Source organism: Nelumbo nucifera, chromosome 2 (assembly GCF_055504915.1).
Source record: "Nelumbo nucifera cultivar China Antique chromosome 2, China Antique-T2T, whole genome shotgun sequence".
In the NCBI taxonomy this organism is placed as follows: Eukaryota; Viridiplantae; Streptophyta; class Magnoliopsida; order Proteales; family Nelumbonaceae; genus Nelumbo; species Nelumbo nucifera.
Window position 1 is genome coordinate 6,351,253 of NC_142650.1, and position 24,028 is coordinate 6,375,280.

At 37.3% G+C, this 24,028-nt stretch overlaps 1 protein-coding gene across 4 annotated transcripts; it reads left to right on the plus strand.

Annotated features, from left to right (window-relative positions):
• Window positions 1–6,404: 6,404 nt before the first annotated feature.
• UPL4 (ubiquitin-protein ligase 4) lies at window positions 6,405–23,465 on the plus strand. Of its 4 annotated transcripts, none has more exons than XM_010255201.3 (19): window positions 6,405–6,653; window positions 7,191–7,888; window positions 8,011–8,121; window positions 8,283–8,399; window positions 8,543–8,701; window positions 8,806–8,967; window positions 13,980–14,135; window positions 14,217–14,338; window positions 14,426–15,584; window positions 15,728–15,820; window positions 15,982–16,054; window positions 16,235–17,475; window positions 17,577–17,807; window positions 17,900–18,004; window positions 22,309–22,389; window positions 22,471–22,539; window positions 22,616–22,744; window positions 22,878–22,961; window positions 23,065–23,465. In XM_010255201.3, the coding sequence occupies exons 2-19, from the start codon at window positions 7,247–7,249 to the stop codon at window positions 23,128–23,130; spliced, it is 4,800 nt and encodes a 1,599-aa protein (XP_010253503.1). In that variant the 5' UTR covers window positions 6,405–6,653; window positions 7,191–7,246; the 3' UTR covers window positions 23,131–23,465. The 4 variants fall into 4 exon arrangements, with proteins under 4 accessions (XP_010253503.1, XP_088753778.1, XP_010253502.1 ...); XM_088897652.1 differs by having other exon boundaries at window positions 14,426–14,873; XM_010255200.3 differs by having other exon boundaries at window positions 6,406–6,653; window positions 7,035–7,888.
• Window positions 23,466–24,028: the final 563 nt, after the last annotated feature.

Below are 24,028 nucleotides of genomic sequence, written 5' to 3' on the forward strand. Positions count from 1 at the left end.
TCGGTGTGAGGTACGTTCAGTGAGAAGCTTTGATGGATCAGAGTCATCAGATCCTTTCAAACCTTTTTCTGGTATCTTAGGTATCATTTGGCAAGGTTTTTTTGAATGATGTTTTCAAGGTTTAAAATATGGATATGCCCGATATATTGGTACGGGTGTATTAGGTGAATTGATACAGCTTTTGGTGTTTTTTTTTTTTTTTTTGCAACTAGTTCAGGGGAGTTGGTTTAGGTCTCTTCTACGCCTTGAATCAGTCAGACTCTCAATACACCCATTGTAGGGGCGTATTGAAGGGGTCCTGGAATGATATGTATTGGTCAGTATGTGTTGATATTTTGAACATTGGATCTTTTGGCAGATTTGATAGTGAAAAAGATAATGTGAGCTTTTGCATTAAGATCTTAATAGTCTAAAGACTGTTTGGTTAAAACGTGTCTTCCGGTATATTTTTTTCATGTGAAGATGCGATGAAATAAGTCTATATGGAGTTTTTCGAAATTAAAATGGGTTTTGTGTATTTTTTTGGGATATTATCTTTTAGTGGCTAAATCTTTTTTTCCAATTAAATGAGAAAATATCAAAACGTGAACTACTAGACTTCTAAAACAGCCGATAATCCATACAAAAAGACACACTAAACAGTGCCTAGTTGAACATGGAATAAAGTAAATTCCATATTTGTATCTAAATTTGGGGTAATTTATCTTTATACCCAAAATTTAAAATGTGTCACTCGTTGGGTCCCAATAACCTTGCAACAAAATACATTCCGATAGCCTACTAGCATGGTCTGACACCGCACATCCCTATGTCACATGATGAGATGTGTGGTGTCAGATGATATTGGTTGGCTGTTGGAATATATTTTGTTGGCTAGAGGACAGGAGATCCCAATTGCTCAGCCTAAGAGTTAAAAAAATATTCCACTCTCTAAATCATGTTTCAAAAATAGGAATTCAGATTAGCTGAAGGCTTTGGTTGTTCAACGGACTGTAGAATCAACGATAAGATTCCACGCGAGTTAAAAATTGATGACTCCATTGTAAAAAAATAGTGACAGGAGAAATGGTTATAAAATACCGTTATCCAATGCTGGTGCTAGTTAGTAGGTTGGATACGTTGAAAAGGGTAATTGATATATGTGGAGTGGATGGCAGGGAGTGGAATGAAAAGGGATATGGCAGGTTATGAATAAATGAATAAAGACCACTGAATGCTTGACGAGTGACAAACAAGTGAATGGCTTGGCTGATCAAGTTCAAGGCTTATCATACCATACAGTAGAGACTAGAAAGCGAGGAGCGACAAAAGTCACAAAACCAATACCAGGGAGGCTCCAGGTTGGCACGAGCGTGACATTGATTTTGATACTTCTGTGTCACTTTTTGCTCTATTAACTTGTTCTGATACAACACATGAGTCCCTTTTATTTTGTTAATAACAAATCATATTTCATTATTTTTAGTTTAACTTGTTTATGATATGTATTATTTAGGGTTCATTTGATATGTAGCGAGAATCAGAATTAAAATTCCTCGAAATTGAAATTGGAATGATCTATTCCTCTTCCCTGTTTGGTTTAGATGGGAATTGAAATCAGAATCATAATCAATTAGAATGAATTCTCATAATCTCATTCTGAGGGAGGGGAGGGAGAGATCAAGAATGGAAATAGGATTCTGATTCCAATTCCAATGCAGTTCATCAATGATGTCTCGAGCTGAACCAAATATTTACATATAGGAATGGCAACAGGGCGGGTTTGGGGCAGGGCACCTCCTCTCTGTCCTTGCTCCGAAGTCATGATACCTTGCCCTGTACCCACCCCATCCCCGGTGGCGGGGTGGGGCGGGGCATTCATTCTCCATTGGGGATGGGGAATCCCCTAATTTTTCCCGTTTCAAGACAATTACTTAAAAATTATCTATTTTATGTACAATTTATACATATGATATAGGAATTCAGGGGTATTTTAGAATTAAATTATAATATTTTAGGGGTAATTCAAAAATAAAATTATGGAATCCTGGGATTTTAAAAATTTAGGGAAAACTTAGAGATATTTTAAATATCAATATTAAACCTAAAGATATTTTACTAATTTACCTTTGGGTTCCGAGAATTATATACAAAACTCGTCCCCACCCCGTATCCGGCTCGAGGAAAAATTATTTTTCCCATCCCCGCCCCGTCCTTGTTTAGAGTCGAGGAAAACCTGCTCCGATTTTATGGGGAAAATTGCCATCCCTATTTACATATCAAATTTGAACCTAAGCACATCCATTTGCAGCCCTACCATTGTTCACAATATAATATATTCTAAAATAAGGAAACAACTTTTGCAACTTGCAAGGGGTGCGGGGGGGAGGGGGGGGGGATAATTTTAATACATGAATGCATATTTGCCAATTTTGGCTGAGGCATTGAACCTTTGAGTCTCTAACTTTCGCTAAATGCCATCTATTGATTGGACTTTTCATATACTCTATTGATGTACACGCACATGGCAAGGCCCAGGATCTCATCATGTGGCATTGGCCATGGCAAGGTCAAGTGTAAAAGGGGGTACCCAACTGAAGGTAAGGGCATCTTGTTCACTCTTGCTTTCCTGCATTTTTGTTCTCAAAAGACTTCATCTGAGCCCTTGTCTCAAGTCTGGGCTGATTTCTCTTAAGCACTTGATTAACTTGACCGTCAGAGTCTCCACACATGAGATAACACCTATAACCTCTAACGTGTACTTTCCTTTTACTCTCAGGTTGGATTCATCGGCCTCGGATTGAAGTAAAGTTACCTTATTGCCTTCAAGGAAAAACCAAATTGTTTTCTGCTTTAAATTAGTTTTAACCTTCATGTTTAACACTCTGTTTGGATGGCATGTACAAATAATGGTTTATTTTAGTTGTGCTTACAATTTGCATCCAGAGCTCAGCCCATATCCAATATCATGAAGTTGGGTTAAGGCTGGCAGTTTTACAATTTGGGTTAAGGAGAGAGAGAGAGATTTGGCAAGATTTTTATAGTGGTGGTTGGGGTGAGAGTCCAAAACTAATCCATTTGATTGTCCCAGCAGTTTGTCATGTTCCAGCAATTCAGTCAATTCGCCAATAAATGGCAAAACAAAATTTGGAGAAACAAGTTAATTTTATGATAATAATTGTTTATTTGAAGAAATAAAAAAGAGTAAAGAGCATGGATCTGCCAATAAAGTCATCTAATGAAGGGTATAAGCGAACCTAGGACACCATTACATCCACACAACAAAAAATTATCCATGAAACATTGATGTCAAATTAGTTTGGGGTCCAAAAGGAATCCCTAATTCCTTTCTTTGCCCATCATAATGGAAAAATATTTCATTCCAAAGAAAACCTTGCCACTGCCCTAGATAAGCTTTCTTACATGGCTACCTTTTACATTTAAATAATGAAAATTAGAAGGTTATTATTTGGACATAAACTCCAATACAAAGTTTTACTAAGCTTGATGTGAACTGCCGGATTCCAAAGTATGGCGAATCCAAAGGCTTTCCCATCATATGAATAGTCTAGATTAGTCATAAGATTTCTTTGCATGACAATAATATAATAGATTGTATATACATATATGCATATATAAACATTTTTTGTACCAATTAAATATGATGGGACCTGCTGGTTGTAAAATACATGTTAATACAACATGGCATTCAATCACACACTAGAAATGTCTCCATGAATGTGTTATAGAAGTAGAGCTGTCAAACGGGCCATCTTGGGTCATGCCTCCCTTCTTTGTGATAATTTGGGGCTCTACCTGGCATGGCCTATGACCTGAGCCCGTGTAGGCCCATGTCATGCCATGGGCTTGGGTTGGGCAAGTTGTAGACTATGCCGGGCCTTGGGCCTGGGTCGAACCTCCTCTATTTTAAATATTTTCCAAATCAGGCTAATGAATTTACTATTGGGGAATTGGTTTCGGGAGGAGAAATTGATCATTTTTTTAATTGTAAAAAAATAAAAATTAATTTAATTGCACTTACCCAGATGGTTGGATTACCGATTCATAATCTCAACTTGATTTCAATGGTTGAAGACTCTCAAAGCCTCCTAAATCGCTAAATGCCTAACTGCCTAAGTGTATGACAGTACGAGATTGTATGATAATTTAGATGAGGGACTGAGAGATAACTACTGTGCGAGAACTGAGAAGAGAATTGCTGAATTAGTGTGATGAGAATAGGGTTACTTATAGAAATTGAAAATAATTCAATTGCCCAAAATGCCCTAAAAATTAGTCATTTTTTAGTTGTTGAGAGAGATATTTTGGTCAAAATAAAGATATTTATCACTTTACCTAAATAGCTGTTATATAGCTATGGAGGGAGTATTTTTGTAAAAAAAACCAAAAAAACTAAAACTAACCATTGGGAGGGGTTAAGGGTACCCCAACGACTAGTTTCTCGGGTGGGCCGGGCCATGCCATAGGTCATGCTGGCATGCGAGCTATGGGTGGCACAACATGTACAATCATGTCGTGCCATGGCAGCCCATGAACATAAAACCCCTAACACAGCACAGCCCGCATTTTTTGTGTTGGACCATGCTAGGCCACAGGCGGCATGACCCGTTTTACAACTCTATATAAGAAAATGGGAGATGTTCTTAATGTATGACCAGATATTATAATGTCAGTGTGCTAAACGCACTTTTTTGTTGGCAGCAGATCGATGCTCTCGTCAAATATGTTTGGTAAGCCCCGGAGTCAGGCGTCATGTAAGAAGTTAAATGGATAATTTAGGTGCCACATAAGGTACTACAAATGTTGCATCACCCTATCATGGAGGGATTGTCAATTTGATGATTATGAAACCGGAAACCCTAGGTAAAAATGGCATCAGGCTATGCTGGTTACCCATTAATAGGATCATTTGACTATTTGAGCATATCGTGTGCTTTATTGACACCACAGTCTATACTTGCCTCAAATATACAGCGCCAAATGTTATAAAACAAAATAGTCAACACCAAATAGGGCTGCGTTAAGATACGTTTCAAGATTTGTGCTTTTAAAGCATAAAAGCATAAAGCCCCAATTTTAGGGCTTGTTTCGGAAGGCTGAGGTTTTGGTTAATTTTTGTTTTTAATTAAATTATTTTTGATTTTTAGGATTTTCACCAAACACTATTTATATGCTGTCTGGTTGGGGCTCACCTCATAAAGCCAGTTAGCCAGAATCGCTATGTAAAACTGTGAAAGCCCTCCCAAATGAACAGAGTCTTTGTGTTTTGGGGTTTAAAAATGTTTTAGTTTTAGACTCTTTATGTTTCAAAAGCAATTGTTATTTGAACACTCAAAAAATATTTATTTTCCATATAAAATAAAAGTTTATGAAAACAGAGTCTAATTTCTTTTATACCACTTAGTAGAAAAGATCCAAGTGGAAACTGATGTAGTTAGTATCTTTTAAAGCTTCGGTGTGAGGAGCGCTATAGATCTGGACTCACAATTGGGTTCTATGTATTTGCCAAGTCATCGATTCTAGGTTCATCTCATACCTCAATCCAAAGTTTTGTTTTGTCATGCGGGTCTCCACTGTATCGACTTTTCAAAAAGACAAAAGCAGTAAGTGGAAAGTGTTTTGGTTTCAGATTGTTAAGTTTTTAAGAGCAATTATTACTGCACTCAAAACACTTTTTTGGCTTGAGCCAAAGACTCAAAAAATAATTATTCAAACAGGCCCGTTTCTCTTTTACCACTAACGTAGAAAAGATTTAAGTGGAATCTGATGTGGCACCTTTTGAAGCTTAAACGTTAAGGCAGCAGAACGGTGTCAACTATCAAACCCACCTTGGTTGGCCTGCTCCACCAGTGACCAGCCAGGCTCCATGGATTTTCCAGGTCACCCACTCTAGGCTCGTCTCAAACCTTAAGACAAAGTTATATTTTTCCACGTGGATCTCCAATGGCCAACTGACTGTTCTAATTTGCCACCTCATCCATCAGTCCCTTGAAACCCGGAAGTGGAAAGTTTTCTCGGTCCATCTACCCGACCCGTTTAAAGGATACTGTTTCTGTGTACACATACCTTCCCGTGTGCCAAGCGAGATGACGTAATATATAATTAATAACTCACGGAATATCAGGAAGAACTGATCACATCGTACGTATACGGTTTAAAGAGAGAAAACATGCTATGCATCTCTCCTCTAATGAGAAACGATGCACCATCAATCATTTGTTCCTTAGCCAAGACACGTGGCGATAGAGATGGGAATCATGAAGGATGGATACACGTGTACGGCCATAGAGATGCAGGGTTTTGTCCTTAATGTGCATCAGGTGCATGATGCATATAGAAAATGAGATCGTACTTCGTAGTAGAAATAACAAGATATATATTGCAGCAGTGACTCGTAACAGGATTCTGCGAGGCCGTCCGACTGAGATGCGAATGGCGGTGCAAACTCTCTACTTCCATTGAATTCGGTTCTCCGAAAAAACACTACTTCTTATCGTCACGAGCTTCCATTTCATTTATTATAATCTCTTCTAAACTGAAAACACGAAACTGAGAAGATAAAATAACAGAAAAAAAACAGTGCCAGAGAAGGCAAACCCTAAAACAGCACAATCGAAGATCAAAGGAGAAAATAGCAAACCAGAACAATATAGGTATGATAATTATTAAACAGATGAAGAACGAATTTGTATGTTTTTACTTTCTTTTTAGGTGTTTCCTTTCTCTTAATATGATCGGAGGAGCCTTAGTTTGATTGTTCTGCAAAATGTTCTCGGAGTCGATTGTCTTTGTTTATTCGATTATCTTCTTTTCTTCTTACTTCGACGATCGCCGATTCTGATGTGTTTAGTATCTCTCTCTCTCTTTGATGGCTCGATGATTGTTTAATGTTGCCTGTGGTGCAAAATTTTTATCGGCGTCTTTTTTCTCCTCTGTTTTTTGATGTCCTTCTCCTAGTTTCCTGATTAGGTGATTCAGTTTGATCAATCTGATTGACCTTTAAATAATGGGAAAAGTATGAATTTCTATTTCAGTTTCCATATGTTCCTACTGCATTCGCTGTTTCGCATTGGTTTGGTGGTTCTGTGTTGAAGTTTCAATCGTTGGACCATATAAGAGTTCTACTCGGATTGGCAATCCTTGTTTAGGAGGTTATTCTCCAACTCCTGATTGCAACTTGAGTCGTGCAGGGTTTGAATTCTATTGAAACGCTTCTTCCTAGCCTTGAAGCTAGGAATTAAATTCAATGGAAAGCCGGGGGCGGAAGCGAGCAGAGCTGGTAGATCAATTGCCCGCAGATAAGCGAGCTTGCAGCTCGTCGGACTTCAAGCCCGGTTCTTCGAGTTCATCTGTTCAAACCCAGATGGCTTCTACCAACTCTGCCTCTGAAGCACCTGACTGCGAGATGGAGACTTCATCCTCTGCTTCAGTCTCCGGTCGATCCGAAGGAGAAGCCGAGAAGGATTCTGCTTATGGGTCTTGTGATTCCGATGGATTGGATGACCCAGAACAAAGACACAGGAGCTTCCGTGAATATCATCCTCGGAGATCGTCCAGTGACCAAGCCAAATTCAAGAGAATCTTGTCGAGCTTAGCTGATGATGCTGGACCCTCCAGCCAGGTTGTGGCCCTTACGGAACTCTGCGATGTCCTCTCCTTCTGTACAGACGACTCGCTCTCCAGTTTTACTGCAGACTCATTTGCTCCGATTCTTGTCAATTTGGCTAAGAACGAGAGCAATCCGGACATAATGCTTCTTGCTGTCAGAGCTATTACTTACCTATGTGACGTGCTGCCTCGGTCATCTGGGTTTCTTGTACGACATGATGCAGTTCCTGCCCTTTGCGCACGATTAATGGCCATTGAGTACATGGACCTAGCCGAACAGGCACGCTCCGTTGACACTACTGGAGTCTTTCACCCTTATTTGATTACCATATGAGATTAATATACATGTAAATGTCCATATAGTGATTAGAATCCAATGTTCTTTCATTGCTTTTACTGCAGTGTCTGCAAGCCTTGGAGAAGATTTCCCGTGATCATCCACTTGCATGCTCACAAGCAGGGGCAATCATGGCCGTTTTGAACTATATTGACTTCTTCTCCACTAGTGTTCAGGTGAGTAAATTGGTTCTACTCTTGTTTACTTGAGTAAAGCAGTTATAACCTTTATATTATTATTGAGGAATGAGTTCTATTGCATTTTCTCCTTGCATCTCATTAGATGCTTAGAGATGAACATATGGTTTATTGGTCTTATTCTTTGTCATTGGCATCAGAGAGTTGCACTTTCCACTGTTGCCAATATATGCAAGAAGCTACCCTCTGATTGTTCTTCATCTTTCATGGAGGCAGTGCCCATTTTGTGCAATCTTCTCCGGTATGAGGACCGGAAGGTATACTATGTTATATTCTATTTGAGTGTTCCTTGTTGTCTACCCTTCTGTTTATATATTATTTCTTGAGTGTTTGTTATTACTCTAGTATTGCCATATTGTTGTTCTTAACATTTTGTTTGTCACTTCTATGAATAATACAGCTTGTAGAGAGTGTTGCTATTTGCTTGATAAGAATAGTGGAGCGGGTCGGTCACTCCTCTGACATGTTAGATGAACTCTGCAAGCATGGGGTGATTCATCAAGTCTCACATCTTGTAGCCTTAAATAGTCGGACTACCCTCAGCCAACCAATTTACATTGTATGGAGCTTCTAATTTGCAGTTCCTGATTTTAATTTGTTCCTTACTTGTCTGGCTGTTATCTTTGTCAAAGGTGTTTGATCTTTGCTCATATTGATTTTCAGGGTTTGATTGGACTGCTTGCCAGACTTGCATCTGGTTCTGTTCTAGCTGTCAGGACCCTTATTGAGCTTAATATAAGCAGTACCCTGAAGCAGATCTTAGCTACTTATGAACTCTCACATGGCATGCCTCATCCTCATATTGGTGACATGCACTCTAGTCAGGTTTTATTCAGCATAAAATTTTCCCCATTTTGGCTGCTTCTGCATTACAATTTGATTATTACATTTTTAAGTTTAAATAAATCTCTTCATCTGATATTGTTCTAGGGCAGTGGAACTTTAAACATTTGTGTATTGCTTGTCAATCTAAGTTTATAATACATGCGAGAAAACTGTATGCTTTTCTGCTATCCAGCTCTTGAAGAGAGAACTACTTGGATAATTGGAATCTAAAATTTTGATAATCTAATGTAGATTGGTAGATTAGTTTATCATTATTAATTTCGTGTGTGCCTCAAGTAAAACATCAATCCCAGTTTCATTTCATTTTCTTTCAATACAAGCACCAAGTCCATAATGTAAGAACACTTATTTCCACAAATCCCAGCCAGGCAATAAGGTTCCCTTTGGGGGTGTCTAGCTTAAATGCCATGAATCATATTGTTAACATGAATGTATGTTATTAGAATGTTAAACTCACATTCTTTATGCTTTATTTTAGGGTTTTAATCAGTGTTGCTTGGACATGGATACAGGAATCAGAATCCAATACCTACCTGTCCAGGAATCCAACTTTAAAAGATTAAAAGATAAAAGACTTGAAGACACATCTATAGAAAACATGAACTTTTAAAAATAGTCCATATTGTTAGGGCAGTTAATAAGACTGATCAAACCAACCATACTGATTACTGACCAACCTGACCCAACTCAACCTGAGTTGGTTGGTTTTCAACTATTTTTGGTCAGCTTCGGTTCGTGCAGTATTCTAACTCGAGAGGTTGGGTCTATTTCAGTTTGGCTGTGTTTAAACTGACCAGAACCGACCTGACCCCACTATACATATACTGCTGCAAATATTAATTAACGGTTTTGAATTTTTTATCCAATCATATCATGTTTCCTAGTTTAAAAAATTAGTTCTGGGCTGTCTTTTGAACCGACTGACCAAACCGATAAACCAACACAAACTGTTATGGCCCGAGTTTTCCGGTTTTCAGTAATGGTCGGTCAGTTTTGGGTGGCCAATTCCCCAACCCGACCAAGTCGATTCAGTTGACCCAACAGCCTGCAACTGAACCGGACCGACCCATGAACACCCTACATATTGTTTTGAATTATTACATTATATTCTTTCAGGAAAAGTCTATAAATGTGCCTTCATTGCTTAATAATGTTATATAGAAAACGTGGAGTTCATTGTGCTATTTGTTTATATCATACAAGGAGAAAAGGAAAAATATTATGTAGAAATGACCCTCAAGAATCCATTTAGTGTTGGATTATGATTTGTGCCCAACATGGACACTTCTCCTATTAAGAGAGTGCATGTAAATGCTGGTTTCACTATTAAAACATAAAAATATGAGAGATTTTGTAGGGGGAGCTCTCTTTCTCTCTCTCAAATTTTTTTGAGTGCCTAAGCTTTATCTTCTTCAAATTTCTGTTACAGCACTAGTAGCATGTTCAAGTTGCAATTGTATGCAGTCTTCATAATTATTTAGTGCTTTGTAGTTTTTCATATGCAATTACTTCATTAAAACTTGTTTTTTTATCGTCACTTTTACACTTTATTAGACATTTATTATATTACAATGTTGTTTGAAATATTTAATTGATATTTAAGATGCTATTGTCTTTTGGATATATATTTTTTTGAAACAGGTAAAGTAAAATTTGCATTGATTATAAGAGGCCGTACATGATAGTATGTACTTACAAGAACTTTAAGCCCTCCAAAAAAGTCTATATTCAAAATAGAAGAAGACAATGTATCATTTCTAAATACAAAATGTATTGACAACCAGCTCCTTAACACCTCTATAGCCCTACCACAGAATCTGGTGAATCTTTTTGCTTAAAAATCCACAAGTTTCTTTCTGACCAGATGGCCCACAAAACAGCTAAAGGAACTGCTAACCAGCATACTCTCCCTTTTGGATATAAAAATTTATGACATTTTGATATGAGATTCATTATTATTTGGTAAAGAGCATTCTTCTTTTGGGTTTTTTGCACCTAAGCAATTCAGCACTCCACTACCACATAGTATCTGCCTATAGTGGTCTTGACCTAAAAAATACCCATAAAATACTATAAAAATAGATAATTGTCCAAAATGTCAAGCTCTTTCCAAATCTCAATTTCTATTGAAAACTTATGTTTGACCACCTTTGAATTGCTTTAAATGGTGATGAAGAGAGCTTACAATTTAGCCTTGGCCGGTTAGAGGTGGATTACCTTGAGACGAGGTTGTTTCCATTTCTTGAGCTTCAGGAGTAGAGCCAGTTTTGCTTCTATTCAGTCTCCACTCTTTTTCCTTTGCTTTCTCTATCTCTTCATAGAGAAAATAAAAATATGGTAAAGAGAAAAATTTATCTCTGTAGTCTCTATTTTGTCTTAACTTTGTTTTCTCTTTTGGTTTCCCTTGTCAGCTAAACTAAGGAAAGCCACTCTCTTTCATATTTTGCTTTCCTGTTACTCTTTTTCTTTTTTGCAACCAAATGCAGTTTAAGGGCTAAGCTGCTGACAGTTTTCCAGGGATTAAGCTAGCTTCTTCATTTGGCTGGACTAATCTTGATAAAAAAAATGTACACAGCTTCCAATTGATCAGAACAAGAAGTCTCAAACATTCTTTGACCATTACTCAATGAATGTTATTGCAATCTTCCTCTATATGCCTAGACAAAACACTTTTTTGCCAATCTAAATTCTGCTTCTTTTATTTATCAACTGTGTGCGCTTCTCCTAGATCCATCATCCATATAGCCTTGGAACTCCTCCAGTGTTGTTTGTTCCTTCATTAGACATAGTTCACCCCTTAATGTCTCTTAAAAAAACTCATCATGACTCTTCCAAATGCTTGATAATTCATGCACTTCCCAAACCAATTTTCTATCCAACTTGGGAGCGATGCCTCTGAAAAGTCTGGACAGAGACAGACACATCCTATATATCCACGACAAGATTAAGCTCCTCAAATTCACAGCAGTTATCCACTTGCATATTCAACTTAGCTATAGTGAAAATGGATGTAGCTGCCAAACCGGATGTGTCAACATGAAGAAAAGCTCTCCATTCCATCAATAATTTGTGTTCTTTTCCTTTATTTTTGAGTCAAATTCCCAGTTAACTAAATCTCTACACAAATGGGATTGGGCTAACCAGTCCCTATTTTCCTTTTTTCCCCTCCTTAGTCTGGCTTTCTAAATTTGGCAAGAGGACTCTACCTTGTAGTCAAGTGACATCTTATTGCATCAACATGCTTTTGTTGTGCATATTGAGTGTCAATCCAACAGTAAAGGAAAATTCTTAATTTTCAAATTCTGGCAATGGTTTCCTAATTGGGTCAAGTAGGGAGTTTCCTACCAACTGATGGTGTTTCAGTTGGTAGGTTCTCTGACTTGTATCAGAGACCTGGGATTAAATCCCACTGCCACTAGGGTGTGGGGGGTTATGGGGATGGGAGATGGGCTACCCCCCGTTGTTTAGCCCCATAATGAAAAGTAGGGAGCTTCCTACATGCTACCTAGTTTTTTCCACTTAGAGGAATGGTGTAGCCAATACAAACTATGAAGTGGTGGGGTTGCAAATTGATCTGATATAATCCAATTTGTTCAAGTTGGATTTAGATATCCATTTATCCATAACCAGATTGAATCAGTTCTGAAAACATGATCCATTTATTAATTAAATCAAATTTGGATATGGCTTCATTCAATGCAGAATGGATTTATCCCAATTACAGATACACGGATTCAATCTGATAGGATTGGATCCAATCCAATTACAGATACACATATATTAAAGGTATCCATTTTTTATATTTAAATTCTCTATTATCAAGTTGGAATTGAGATTTAGGTAAACATATTTTCTATTTATGGTCCATCTTTTGTTTTATATTTTATTTTGTAAATTTATGCTAAATTTTATACAGATTTACTGATATTCTTATTGAATCAGATTTGAATCAAATATCCAGATATGTAAACAAATCAGATTTGGATGAACCTCTATCAAAATTCAATCCAATTTGTTTGCAGCAGCCAGCAGCCCTATCAAATGGGCAGTTGACTGTCCTCACATGTTCAATCTTGCAGTTCAAATCAGCTTTTTTCCCCTTCTTGGTTATGGTGATTTCCCTAATTAATATTAGCCATTCAAAGTTACATATATATAACTTAAAACCTGCCTACAAAGAAGGCCTTCTTGTGAATGCTTGTCAAGTTTTTTTGGGCTAAAATTTGTCCCATAAATGGAGGTCAAGAAGGGGAACATGTAGGATCTTTCTGGGCTCCCTAATGGTTTTCCACGAGGAAGATGCCCCTTGTCTTTCATGCTTATATTCCCTTATTACAGTCCTTAAAAAAAATGAGACATTTGGCAAGTCTTTTTGTGTGGTCTTCCAGGCTTTTCAAAGCATGGAAGACCAAATTTTGGTCTTTCTCTGTTTTCCAATGAAAGACAGGAAGCCAGAAAAATATATGCCCTAAAAAATGGCCAAAATGGCTAAAAATCTGAAAGCTTTAAATGAAAATTCCTGTCTTTCTGCACCTAAAATCTTTCATTTAACAGCTCTATAGATCATGGTAGACTAGGATACTTACCAAATGGCCTAGATCTTTAAAGGCAAGACCCCAAAAGCTCATTACGTCTTGGCCATCTAGGCTGTCGGAAGATCTTCCTAAAGACTTCTCAAACAGCACCTAAATAAAAAAAGGAGAAAATGATTGCCCATGGAAAAGAAAAACAGTGGTCTGACTTCCCAAATGGATTGGACATTACTCTCAGGATCAGGGTTACATCCAATCCCCTCCATTCAATCTGCTCTATAGAATTTTTCTGAAAACAGATTTTCAGTATGCAGAAATTTTGAATTACTTAATTTTACTTTTACTACAATTTTCCTTAATTTTTATCTTTATTTCTGGTCTTTCTTATGTTGAGCATGGAAAGATGGTTTTACATTAGACTGAAACAAAGTGAAAAGAACTGCCATTCTTTCTCTGCAGGTGCATGAAGTTATTAAGCTATTAAATGTCCTTCTCCCTCCTTTGCCTAGAAATAATGAAGATATTCCTCTAGTTTCAGATAAGGAAAGGATTCTGGTGGATCAGCCTGAACTTCTGCAACAGTTCAGGATAGACATTCTTCCTGTCTTGATACAGGTTAGTTCATTGACATCTAAAGTTGGTGATTCCCTTTTCCCTTCCATAGTTCAGTAACATTTTCTTCCTTCCTTGGGACAGGTTGTTAACTCTGGTGCAAATTCATATGTTTGCTATGGTTCCCTTTCTGTTATCAACAAGTTGGTTTATTTCAGTAGATCTGACATGCTTCTTGACTTGCTTAAGAATACCAACATTTCAAGGTGAAGGAGGTTTCTTTGTCCCAGATGCCTAAATGTGATGAACTTTGAACTGAAGCTAACTACTTTAATCTGGGATCATTGTGGCAGTTTTCTGGCTGGTGTATTTGCACGAAAGGATCACCATATTCTGATCTCAGCTCTGAAGATTGCCAAGACTGTCTTGGAAAAACTTCCTGATGCTTGCTTTAGCTCCTTTGTGAAGGAGGGTGTTGTTTATTCCATTGATGCACTTTTAATGCCAGAAAGATCTCCAGAGATCATGTTTCCAACATCTACTGATATTGAGCTCTCATCTGGTTCAAACCAAAAGTTAGCTGCAAGGGATGATCCTAGATGCTTATGCTATGCACTTGATAGTGATCAGTTTCCTTCATCTTCAGAAAAGGGAAACTGCAAACTTGAAAGGAACTCTGTTTACACTTTAGCAAAGAAGATCAAAGCCACCTACTTTGCTACAGAATCTCATGACTCTAAAATAGGAATGACAGAAACTCTTCAGAAGCTCAGAACTATTTGTACCCTGTTGATTGATAAGGTGAATATTCCCATGAATGATTTTACCAATGACCAACATGAAGAGTGCTTATATGGTATATTGCATCAAATAATGATTGAGCTGAATGGAGGGGAACCCATGTCCACTTTTGAGTTTATTCAAAGTGGAATAGTGAAATCACTAGTAAATTACTTATCCTGTGGTCAGCATATGAAAGAAGAGGTGGATCAGAATGTCATATCCATAAAATATCATTTTGTATTGAAGAGGTTTGAGATGTTTTCTATGCTTTCTTTGATGTCGGTGGGTGGGTTTTGGAAGGACATGCCCCTTGCAAATTTAACACAGAAATTACTAAGTGCATTTTCTTCCTTGGAAGATTTCCCTGTTATTCTGAACCATGTTTCCAAGTCAAGAAACACCTATGCTAGTATTCCAAGTGGGCATTGCACAATGCATCCATGTTTTAAAGTTCGTTTCGTGAAGGAAGAGGGTGAGGCATGTCTATGTAATTACCCTGGAGATATTCTAACTGTTGAACCTTTTACTTCATTCGATGCCATTGAAGGGTTTCTGTGGCCTAAAATTAGTGGAACTACAGATGAACACCATACATCAGTTTGTCAGCCTTTGGTTCAGTGTAAAAGTGTACTTCTTCCACTACCTTCTGATACAAGATCTCCTCAAGGCAAGGATCTAAATTTTGTAGGGGAGATTAACAGCATATCTTCTGGTGTGCCAGAGGTCCAGGTTATCCTCATACACTTGGTCTGCAGATATATGCTACAGAAAATTTAGGATTTTAGATTCAGGAGTTTTTGCATTTTTATTATATTTTCTTGGTCATATACCGGTACGATCAGTTTTATAATCAGCAATTCTAATTTGTGCAGGAAAATCAAGGTAACATGTCTCCTCCAATCAAACGAGCAGTTGATATGATAGAAGGCAATCCAACAACTTCACATTTAGTGCATACGGAGCCTGTAAGTGAATCTCTTCTTTAATAAACACCAGTAAATAATCTGCAATTTTAGTTTCATTTGATGTTTCCACTTACTGCTAGCTTCTTACTGTGTTATCCATATGTACTTGTTTCCAAGGTAGATTGCCATCCTCATTTGCTACTTGCTACATTGTTTTTCAGGGCTCTAGAATACAAGATTTGCAATATTCACCAGAGATGGATAGTGATTTGAAACTAGTGGATTCTAGTAATGGTAATTCTCTTGAATTGTAGGATGATCTAGAATTCAATTCAAACCAGCCTTAATCTGAACTATATAAAAAACATTTTAATTATGTTGCCTTGGTTTTTCTGCCTTACTGGGTAGAAAAGTTTGCTTAGATTTTGTTATTATGATTGCTTACATTTTGAAGAATCTTTGCATTCTGTGCAGCTAGTGCCTCCACTTCTACATCTAGTGGTAAAGAATGTATGGAAGGTAGAAAGTGTCCCACATCCTGTGGTAACAGTGATGATCCAACTAAATTGGTATTTCACCTTGAAGGGAGAAAGCTAGATCGGGCATTAACACTCTATCAAGAAATTCTGAATCAGCATGTAAAGGCAGAAAATGATATGATTGTGGGCCCAAAATTCTGGAATCAAGTATACAAAATAACATACAGAAAAGCCACAGACCTAGAAAAATGTGATTCTCAAGATAGTTGTCATGGGTCTTCCATTTCTTCTGCATTGAATAAGCTTGGGACTTGTTGGAAAGATGTTCCATTTTTGTCTGGAATGTTGGTTTCTAAACTTCCTTGTGATTTGGAGAAATCAAATCCTACCTATGATATGCTAGTTTTGCTAAAAAGCTTGGAAGGCTTAAACAGGTCTGCATTTCATCTAATGTCTCATGAAAGAAGATGTGCTTTTGCTGAGGGGAGAAGCAATAACTTTGATGATTTGAGGGTGAACGTCCCTTCACTTCCCCAATCTGAGTTTGTAAGTTGTAAGTTAACTGAAAAATTGGAACAGCAAATGCGGGATCCTTTGGCTGTGTCTGTTGGTGGAATGCCTTCTTGGTGTGCCCAGTTAATGGCTGCATGCCCATTTCTGTTCGGTTTTGAGTCAAAATGCAGGTACTTCCAATTGAAGGCATTTGGTTCCTCACGAGTTCAACCCCATCCATGGCCGCAATCAGCCACCAGTAACTCTAATACCTCTAATGATAGACAACAACATGCTGTTCTGCTGCCTCGTAAAAAATTCCAAGTTCGCCGAAGCCACATTCTAGATTCTGCGGCACAGATGATGGATCTGTATGCCAATCATAAAGCTATTCTTGAAGTGGAATACAGTGAAGAAGTTGGTACAGGCCTTGGTCCAACAATGGAGTTTTATACTTTGGTTAGTCATGAGTTTCAGAAGGCTGGCCTGGGTATGTGGAGAGAGGATCATAGTACTCCCACTGCGGGGAAAGGCTTGGATGATAATAGTTCTGGATTTGTGGCAGCTCATCTGGGACTTTTCCCTCGTCCATGGTCTCCTTCATTGAGTGCCGACAAGACACTGGTTTCAGAAGTGATCAAAAAGTTTGTCCTTCTTGGTAAGATTGTAGCAAAGGCTCTACAAGATGGAAGAGTTCTGGACTTGCCCTTCTCCAAAGCCTTCTATAAACTTATTCTTGAAAAGGTTATCTTTCTGTCTAATTACTCGGCATTTGATTTGCATCTTCTCACCAAAATAATGTTAAATTTGGATGATTTTGATGATTTTCTTCATCTTTTTTATAGGAACTCTGTATATATGATATTCAATCATTTGAACCTGAGTTTGGAAGAACGTTGCTAGAGTTTCAGGCCCTTGTGGACAGAAAAAAAAATTTGAACTCTATTTCTGAGAAAGGCACAAATTTTATATCTGACTCATGTTTCCGTGATACCAGAATTGAAGATCTTTGCCTTGAGTTTACTCTTCCTGGATATCCAGATTATGTTCTTGGTTCTGAACCTGGCAATAAAATTGTAAGTCATGCTTTATCATTTGGTTCTTGTTCTTTATAGAGACTATGTTATTCCAAAGTGTGAAATTATTCCTCCAAATAAATCTTTCCTAGGTAAATATGGATAATTTGGAAGAATATGTTTCTCTCACTGTGGATGCAACTGTGAATAGTGGAATCATCAGACAAGTAGAAGCTTTTAAATCAGGATTTAACCAGGTCAGTTCCATTATGTACTGTCTTTCTGATGGTTATGTCAGTTTTAGTAATTCTATGTTAAATCATTTTTTCATTTCTTTGGGTTATGGAGAAAGCTAACATAAATCTAAAGTAAGTAATGTTGTCTTGTTCAGAAATTTTCTATGGTATGCTGGAAAATGCTTTTATAGGCTCCAGGACAATTTGCATCCTTATTTTTTAATTTGTTAATTGATTGCTGTTGGTTTATGATTGGAGGACATACAGAAATACCATCTAGTGCAGTAACAGAATTGTGGTGTCCTCAGAACAAAGGTGGCTGCGGATTCATCTGAACTAGCTCTGCTTATGGAAGTTACTTTAGAGTTATAATGAGGAGGCTGATAATGTATGGAGGAGAGTAATTCTTCCCTAATAATAATGTCTAGGAATTTATATTCCAGAAGTCATATCGAGAGTCTAGGGATGTCAATGGGCCGGGTGAAATGGTGAACCCGGCTTGACATGACCCTATAATGTTGGGTTAGGATCATGTTTATTCGGGCGTAGGATCGAGTTAGGGTTTTGATGCTTCCACCCAAGTCAGATTCAGGTTTCACTATCCCAATATGCTGGGTCATGATACCCCTAAATATGTAGATGGTATTCTTATAATTTATTATAACTTCTAACCTCATAACCTTAAACTCTTAAAGTTTAGGATCTCTTTTCATGTTTGTTTTGTTTTTTCTTATCTCATTATTGAGGAAGTGACACCTTGGAACCCATAAACCAAATTCCAACTTAAAAAAATGGCTCTTTGGCTTTCAAAATGTGTTACAAAAATGCAATTGAAAAACTATGGTTTGAGTCAGGTCTGTATTGGGTTGAACCCCTATAGGGTTGGAGCGGATTTGGAAATTAAATGTTATTTAGTCATGTCAGTCCGGTCTTTCATTCCAAGTGGAAACATTAGAGGATCAGGTTACGGTGAAGGAAAACCCATACCGAACTTGGACCCATTGACATTATCCCTAAGGAAGTCTTTGTGGGTATTCATTTCAAATGGGAGAAGGCCAAGGTTCAAAATATTTTGACACAATATGCTCGATACAAGGTGTATCTTATTGGTATTTGAAGGCATGGGTATGCAGCACAGGTGGAATGGTCCTCATGCCATGCAGTCATGACCACCACTGAAAGTTATGGCAGCAATTATGACCATTGCTAAAAGTTTCTGATAGCTGCCATAGGTAAACAAATTGCTATACAATATCCATCCAAACTTTTTGACAGTTTTTATAGGCTGTCCTGACAAATTGGATCGCTAACATATCTCCTATTATATAGGCAGTTAAAGTTGTTAGATCTATATACTTTTCCCTAAAACAATTGGAAAATACAAAAAAAAAATTATTAAAAATATTTTTTATGTTTTAAATCATTTTCATTGCAGGAATGAATTATAATATGGATCTATTAATGATCTAACATGCTCATTGATCTAAGAACAGTTTAATGTAAAGAATTCTTAGTAGATCTAACAACAATTCATTGATCTAGCAAATTTGGGTACAGTTGCAATTTCTTGGGGGGTTAACTCTGTAATGGGGTCGCTCTCTTTTCACAACTTCTGGTTGTTTTCTGTATCTTTTCATTTTTAATAAAATTATGTTTTCTGTGTTGCTGATTAAAAAGAAAAGAAAGAATTCTTAGTAGATTATAAGCTCAAACATTGTTTGATGCAATGTTTTAAAACGCGGAGGCGTGACGCGAGGTGTGAGGTGTAGTTCAAAATTTAAGAGGCATAAACCTCCCGAACACAAGGAGGCGTACTCCTCAGAGGTGTCAGCGCCTCTGGCATATGCCTCAAGGCATTTTGGGAGCACCTCCAGGCATACGATTCCCATGCCTTTTAAAACACTGGTTTGATGTATTATTAGTAAAGCTATTGTATGATATCTACATGTTCTAGACTCTTGGAATTGTTGATTGTAATGTATCTCTTCATATAAATTATTAATGTGTACATTTCTTATGTGTTTATACCTTATTCATAGTAATTGCAGACCTAGATTGTGTTATTAATATATTTGTCGGACTTGTAAGATTTTGCCTAACATGTCCAAGTGTGTGTATCAAAACCGTATATGCAATATTGATATTTTGAACCTTGGAGAAGGCAATAAAGTCATTTTCCTAGGACCACTTGTAGTGTGGAGAGACCTACTATGCTGCTTTCTGTATCCGGGGGGGGGAAGTATCATATGGAATATTCTCCTTAGATGTGGATAAATGATGGAGCATGCATGTGTATGAACTGGATCTTGATATTGTCAATTTGGTAAAACTGGTGTAGAGATAATGGATGAGATATCCCCGAAGTTGATGCATCAAGCTAAAACAGAGCCCATTTATTTTGGAAGGGAAAATAAGAAGTATATTGGTAAAAAGAGAAAGGAAAAAAAGAAGGGAAAAAACACTGAAGGTCTATGGAAGAAAGATGGAGTATGGAGGATTTATATGGAGACTATAGAATCTATTTAATTGGTTGGTCTTGGGGAGAAGAATGCCATTTGGTGCCACCCCTGTCAAGACAATGCTATAGCCAACAATGTCTAAGAAAGCGGAGGGCCTTGGGCACATTGAATTTCAGGACAATGATATAGTAGATTAACCCAAATGATGAAAACAAATTGGACAGGTACCCTTCTAGATGGTATAGTCCTAGAACAAGAACAGAGACAATGAGAAAGTTAATTGCTATTGTATCAATATTGTTGAAGAAACATTGAATCACTGTGGCCATGACGGTTTGGGCAGAGGAGGATTTCAGGGTCTAGAATATTGAAAATTTCTATAAAATACATAATAATGTGATGGTTTGAATGCTCCCTACCATTTTCTCCTAAAGAAGGTATACTGGAAAAAATAATGGAAGTCATGCCATTTGAAAGAGGAAAAGGAACAAAGGCAGAGGTTCTAAAGTTCCATCTTTTCTCATTCATATTACTGTAAAGAGTGCTGCTAGTGAAGAACAATAGTCCTTTAGCCACATTTTTATGCAGTATTGTTTTGGACATGTTAGCAAAGGATGAATGCATTAGTGAGGAGTAATTTGGAGCAGGTTGAAGGGTACTACAAAAATACGAGAAACATCAAAAGAGAAAGGTGTTTTAGTAGTAATGGGGAAAAGGTGATAGAATTGCCTTGACTTGGCATCATTTTATTGATTGCCATTTACACTTAATCAAAAAAGTGTTTTCGACATCCATTCATCCATAATACCATAGGCAACAGTTTTTGGTTTTTCCTTCTTATGGATACTTAGGTAGGGCTGTCAATGGGTCAGTTCTACTTGATCCATGGAACTGAACTGAACTAATTATTTCAGTTCTGGTTCTATGATTTTGTCCTGATTAATAATTGGGCTAGTTCTTGTTCTTGCTTGTTCCAAACCAATTTCAGACCTGAACCGATTATTTTCTTAATAACATATAAAGGTTTCCTAGTTTTTTCTTGTAATTTTAATTATATTTATCTAAAATGGAAATTCTGATAGATAATATATAAGATAATCTTAGTTAAAAACACTTGATTTATTAACATACAAATAATTTACTATTCACTGTCATTTTTGTTAAGGTTGTATTATCAAAAACCACGTTTTAAGTTTTATTTATATAAATAATTATATTCATCATTATAATCGGGCCTACCAGGTGGATGCCAGTTATCCTGATTATGGGGACAGTTCTGGGGCTATCTATGATTTTGTCCTGATTAATAATCAGTTCAGGACTGGGGCACCCTGTCCTGACCCAAACCCAACCCATTGACAGCCCTAGCTTCAGCAAGGAAATTTGGGAAATTGAGAATTCTAAGAATTCTATTCCACATAAATTTGAAGTGGTTATCTTGTTATGAATATAAAGTCATCCGTCTTAGCTACTTTGTTATGAAGATCAAACCTTTAGATTATAAAACTCTTTCAGGAGTGGCCTTTTCTTTCCCCTTTATGTGATAAGTGGATATTAGGTTAGCAGTTTAACCAAGAAATTGTGTCAGATATATTGCAAAAGTTTGATACTGAGTTAGATTAGGTTTTTACTGCTAAAAGAAAGACCAGATAGGCCCCTAAATTTGTTTTTGAAAGTCAGCTCAGCTTCTCAAGTCTTTCATTTTTATTTTCTTTTCAGTTTCCAATGAAATAATTCCACATCATATAGAAATTATGAACTGTTTCAGTTGAATAACAATTAATGCCATATTGGAATGCATGCTTTTAATTGCTATTAAGAACGAAGGATATAGCCCATTGTATGATAAAATGCTTGATTATACAGGTCTTCCCAATTAAAAGTCTACAAATATTCAGTGAAGAGGAGCTTGAGCGTCTATTATGTGGTGAACGGGATGCTTGGGCCGTATGTATCCATTGCTTTATATATTGAGTTACAGTTGATGGATTTATATGATTCTGAACATGATTCTTTTTGTTTATTCAGTCCAATGAGATTGTGGATCACGTCAAGTTTGATCATGGCTACACATCTAGCAGTCCTCCTGTGATTAATGTCAGTATCCATTTTCTCACTCTCGCTTTCTCTATGTATCATATTTTGGGAATTTCTCACATTCACTGAATTGCAGTTGCTGGAAATTATACAAGAGTTTGAACACGACCAGCGACGAGCATTCCTACAATTTGTGACTGGGGCACCTCGTCTCCCTCCAGGGGGCTTAGCTGCTTTGAACCCAAAACTAACAATCGTGCGCAAGGTTTGCTTCAACTAACTTAATCTTGTTCCACCGCTTATTTTCTTTTTTAGCCAAGTTGTGATAAACATCCAACAGACTATAGAGAGACTTTATCCTTGACTTTATAGCGAATGGGTTTATTGTCTTGCAACAGCACTGTAGCGAGTGGGTTGATGGAGATTTGCCTAGTGTGATGACTTGTGCCAATTATCTGAAACTTCCTCCTTATTCTTCCAAGGTAACTCCCCCTCTCCCCTCCCCCTCTCTCTTCATTTGTGCCTGTGTGCTTGAGTGAATGTGTTGTGGACAAGTACAAATGATCTTAATCTAATGTTGTGCAGGAAAGAATGAGAGAGAGGATTTTGTATGCTATTACTGAAGGACAGGGGTCTTTCCACCTTTCTTGACTTCGGGGCATGCCATCCACGTATATTCAACTGTGAATTTGTAATTAATAGTTTAGGTGGTGGTGTAGATAAAGAATTGGAGTGAGCAGATGATGATGGTGATAGGGAGCTACTAAATACGGGGGAAGGGGAACAAAGAAGCCCCCATCTTCGTTTAGCAATTGGGAGTTGTGTAAATACAAGGCATAAGAAATTTAATATCTAGATAGTAGCTGTAAAAAGTTGAAGGTACTCGGAGAGATCTCCATCCTTCGTTCTTGTGTACAAAGTTGCTATGTACAGGGAACCTAAAATGCTTCTCTCCAGCATGTGAATATGTTATCGGTGTTCATATATTTAATCCGTAAATAAACTCAACACAACAGTAAGGTCGCATGTCTGTTTTCGCACAAATCATCATTTTTTTTACTTCGCAAAACAATTTCAGATACAGATTGTCCTTCTGCCAATTATGAGTCTTAGAATTCTGATTTTTCCATCTTAGTGGCCTCTTTTTATAAAAATAAGTAATAAATAAATAAACCAGAGGCTAGATCCATTTCCAATCAACCCCTCCCAAGACCTTAGATAGCTGGGAAGCACGTAGGTCAATGAACTTTCATTTCCTTTCTTGATGGGTGTCTTCATATTTGCACAATTTAAATGAATTCGCATCATCTCCACTCAGCCCATCCCAGCCATGTATTGGGAACATCTCCCCATGATTAATAAGGAGAATGCTCCCAATGCACGCTGAGATAGGCATGTGGGGCGGCAATCTGATCTCAATTTAAGCTGGTACTAAATATTCTAAATTAGGTGGGGGATGAATTTTGTCTATTTATTGCTATTCTCCAAAGTAAAAACTGAACAGATGATAAAATTGTCAAGATGAATGATTCTTTCTAGCCGATTTTGA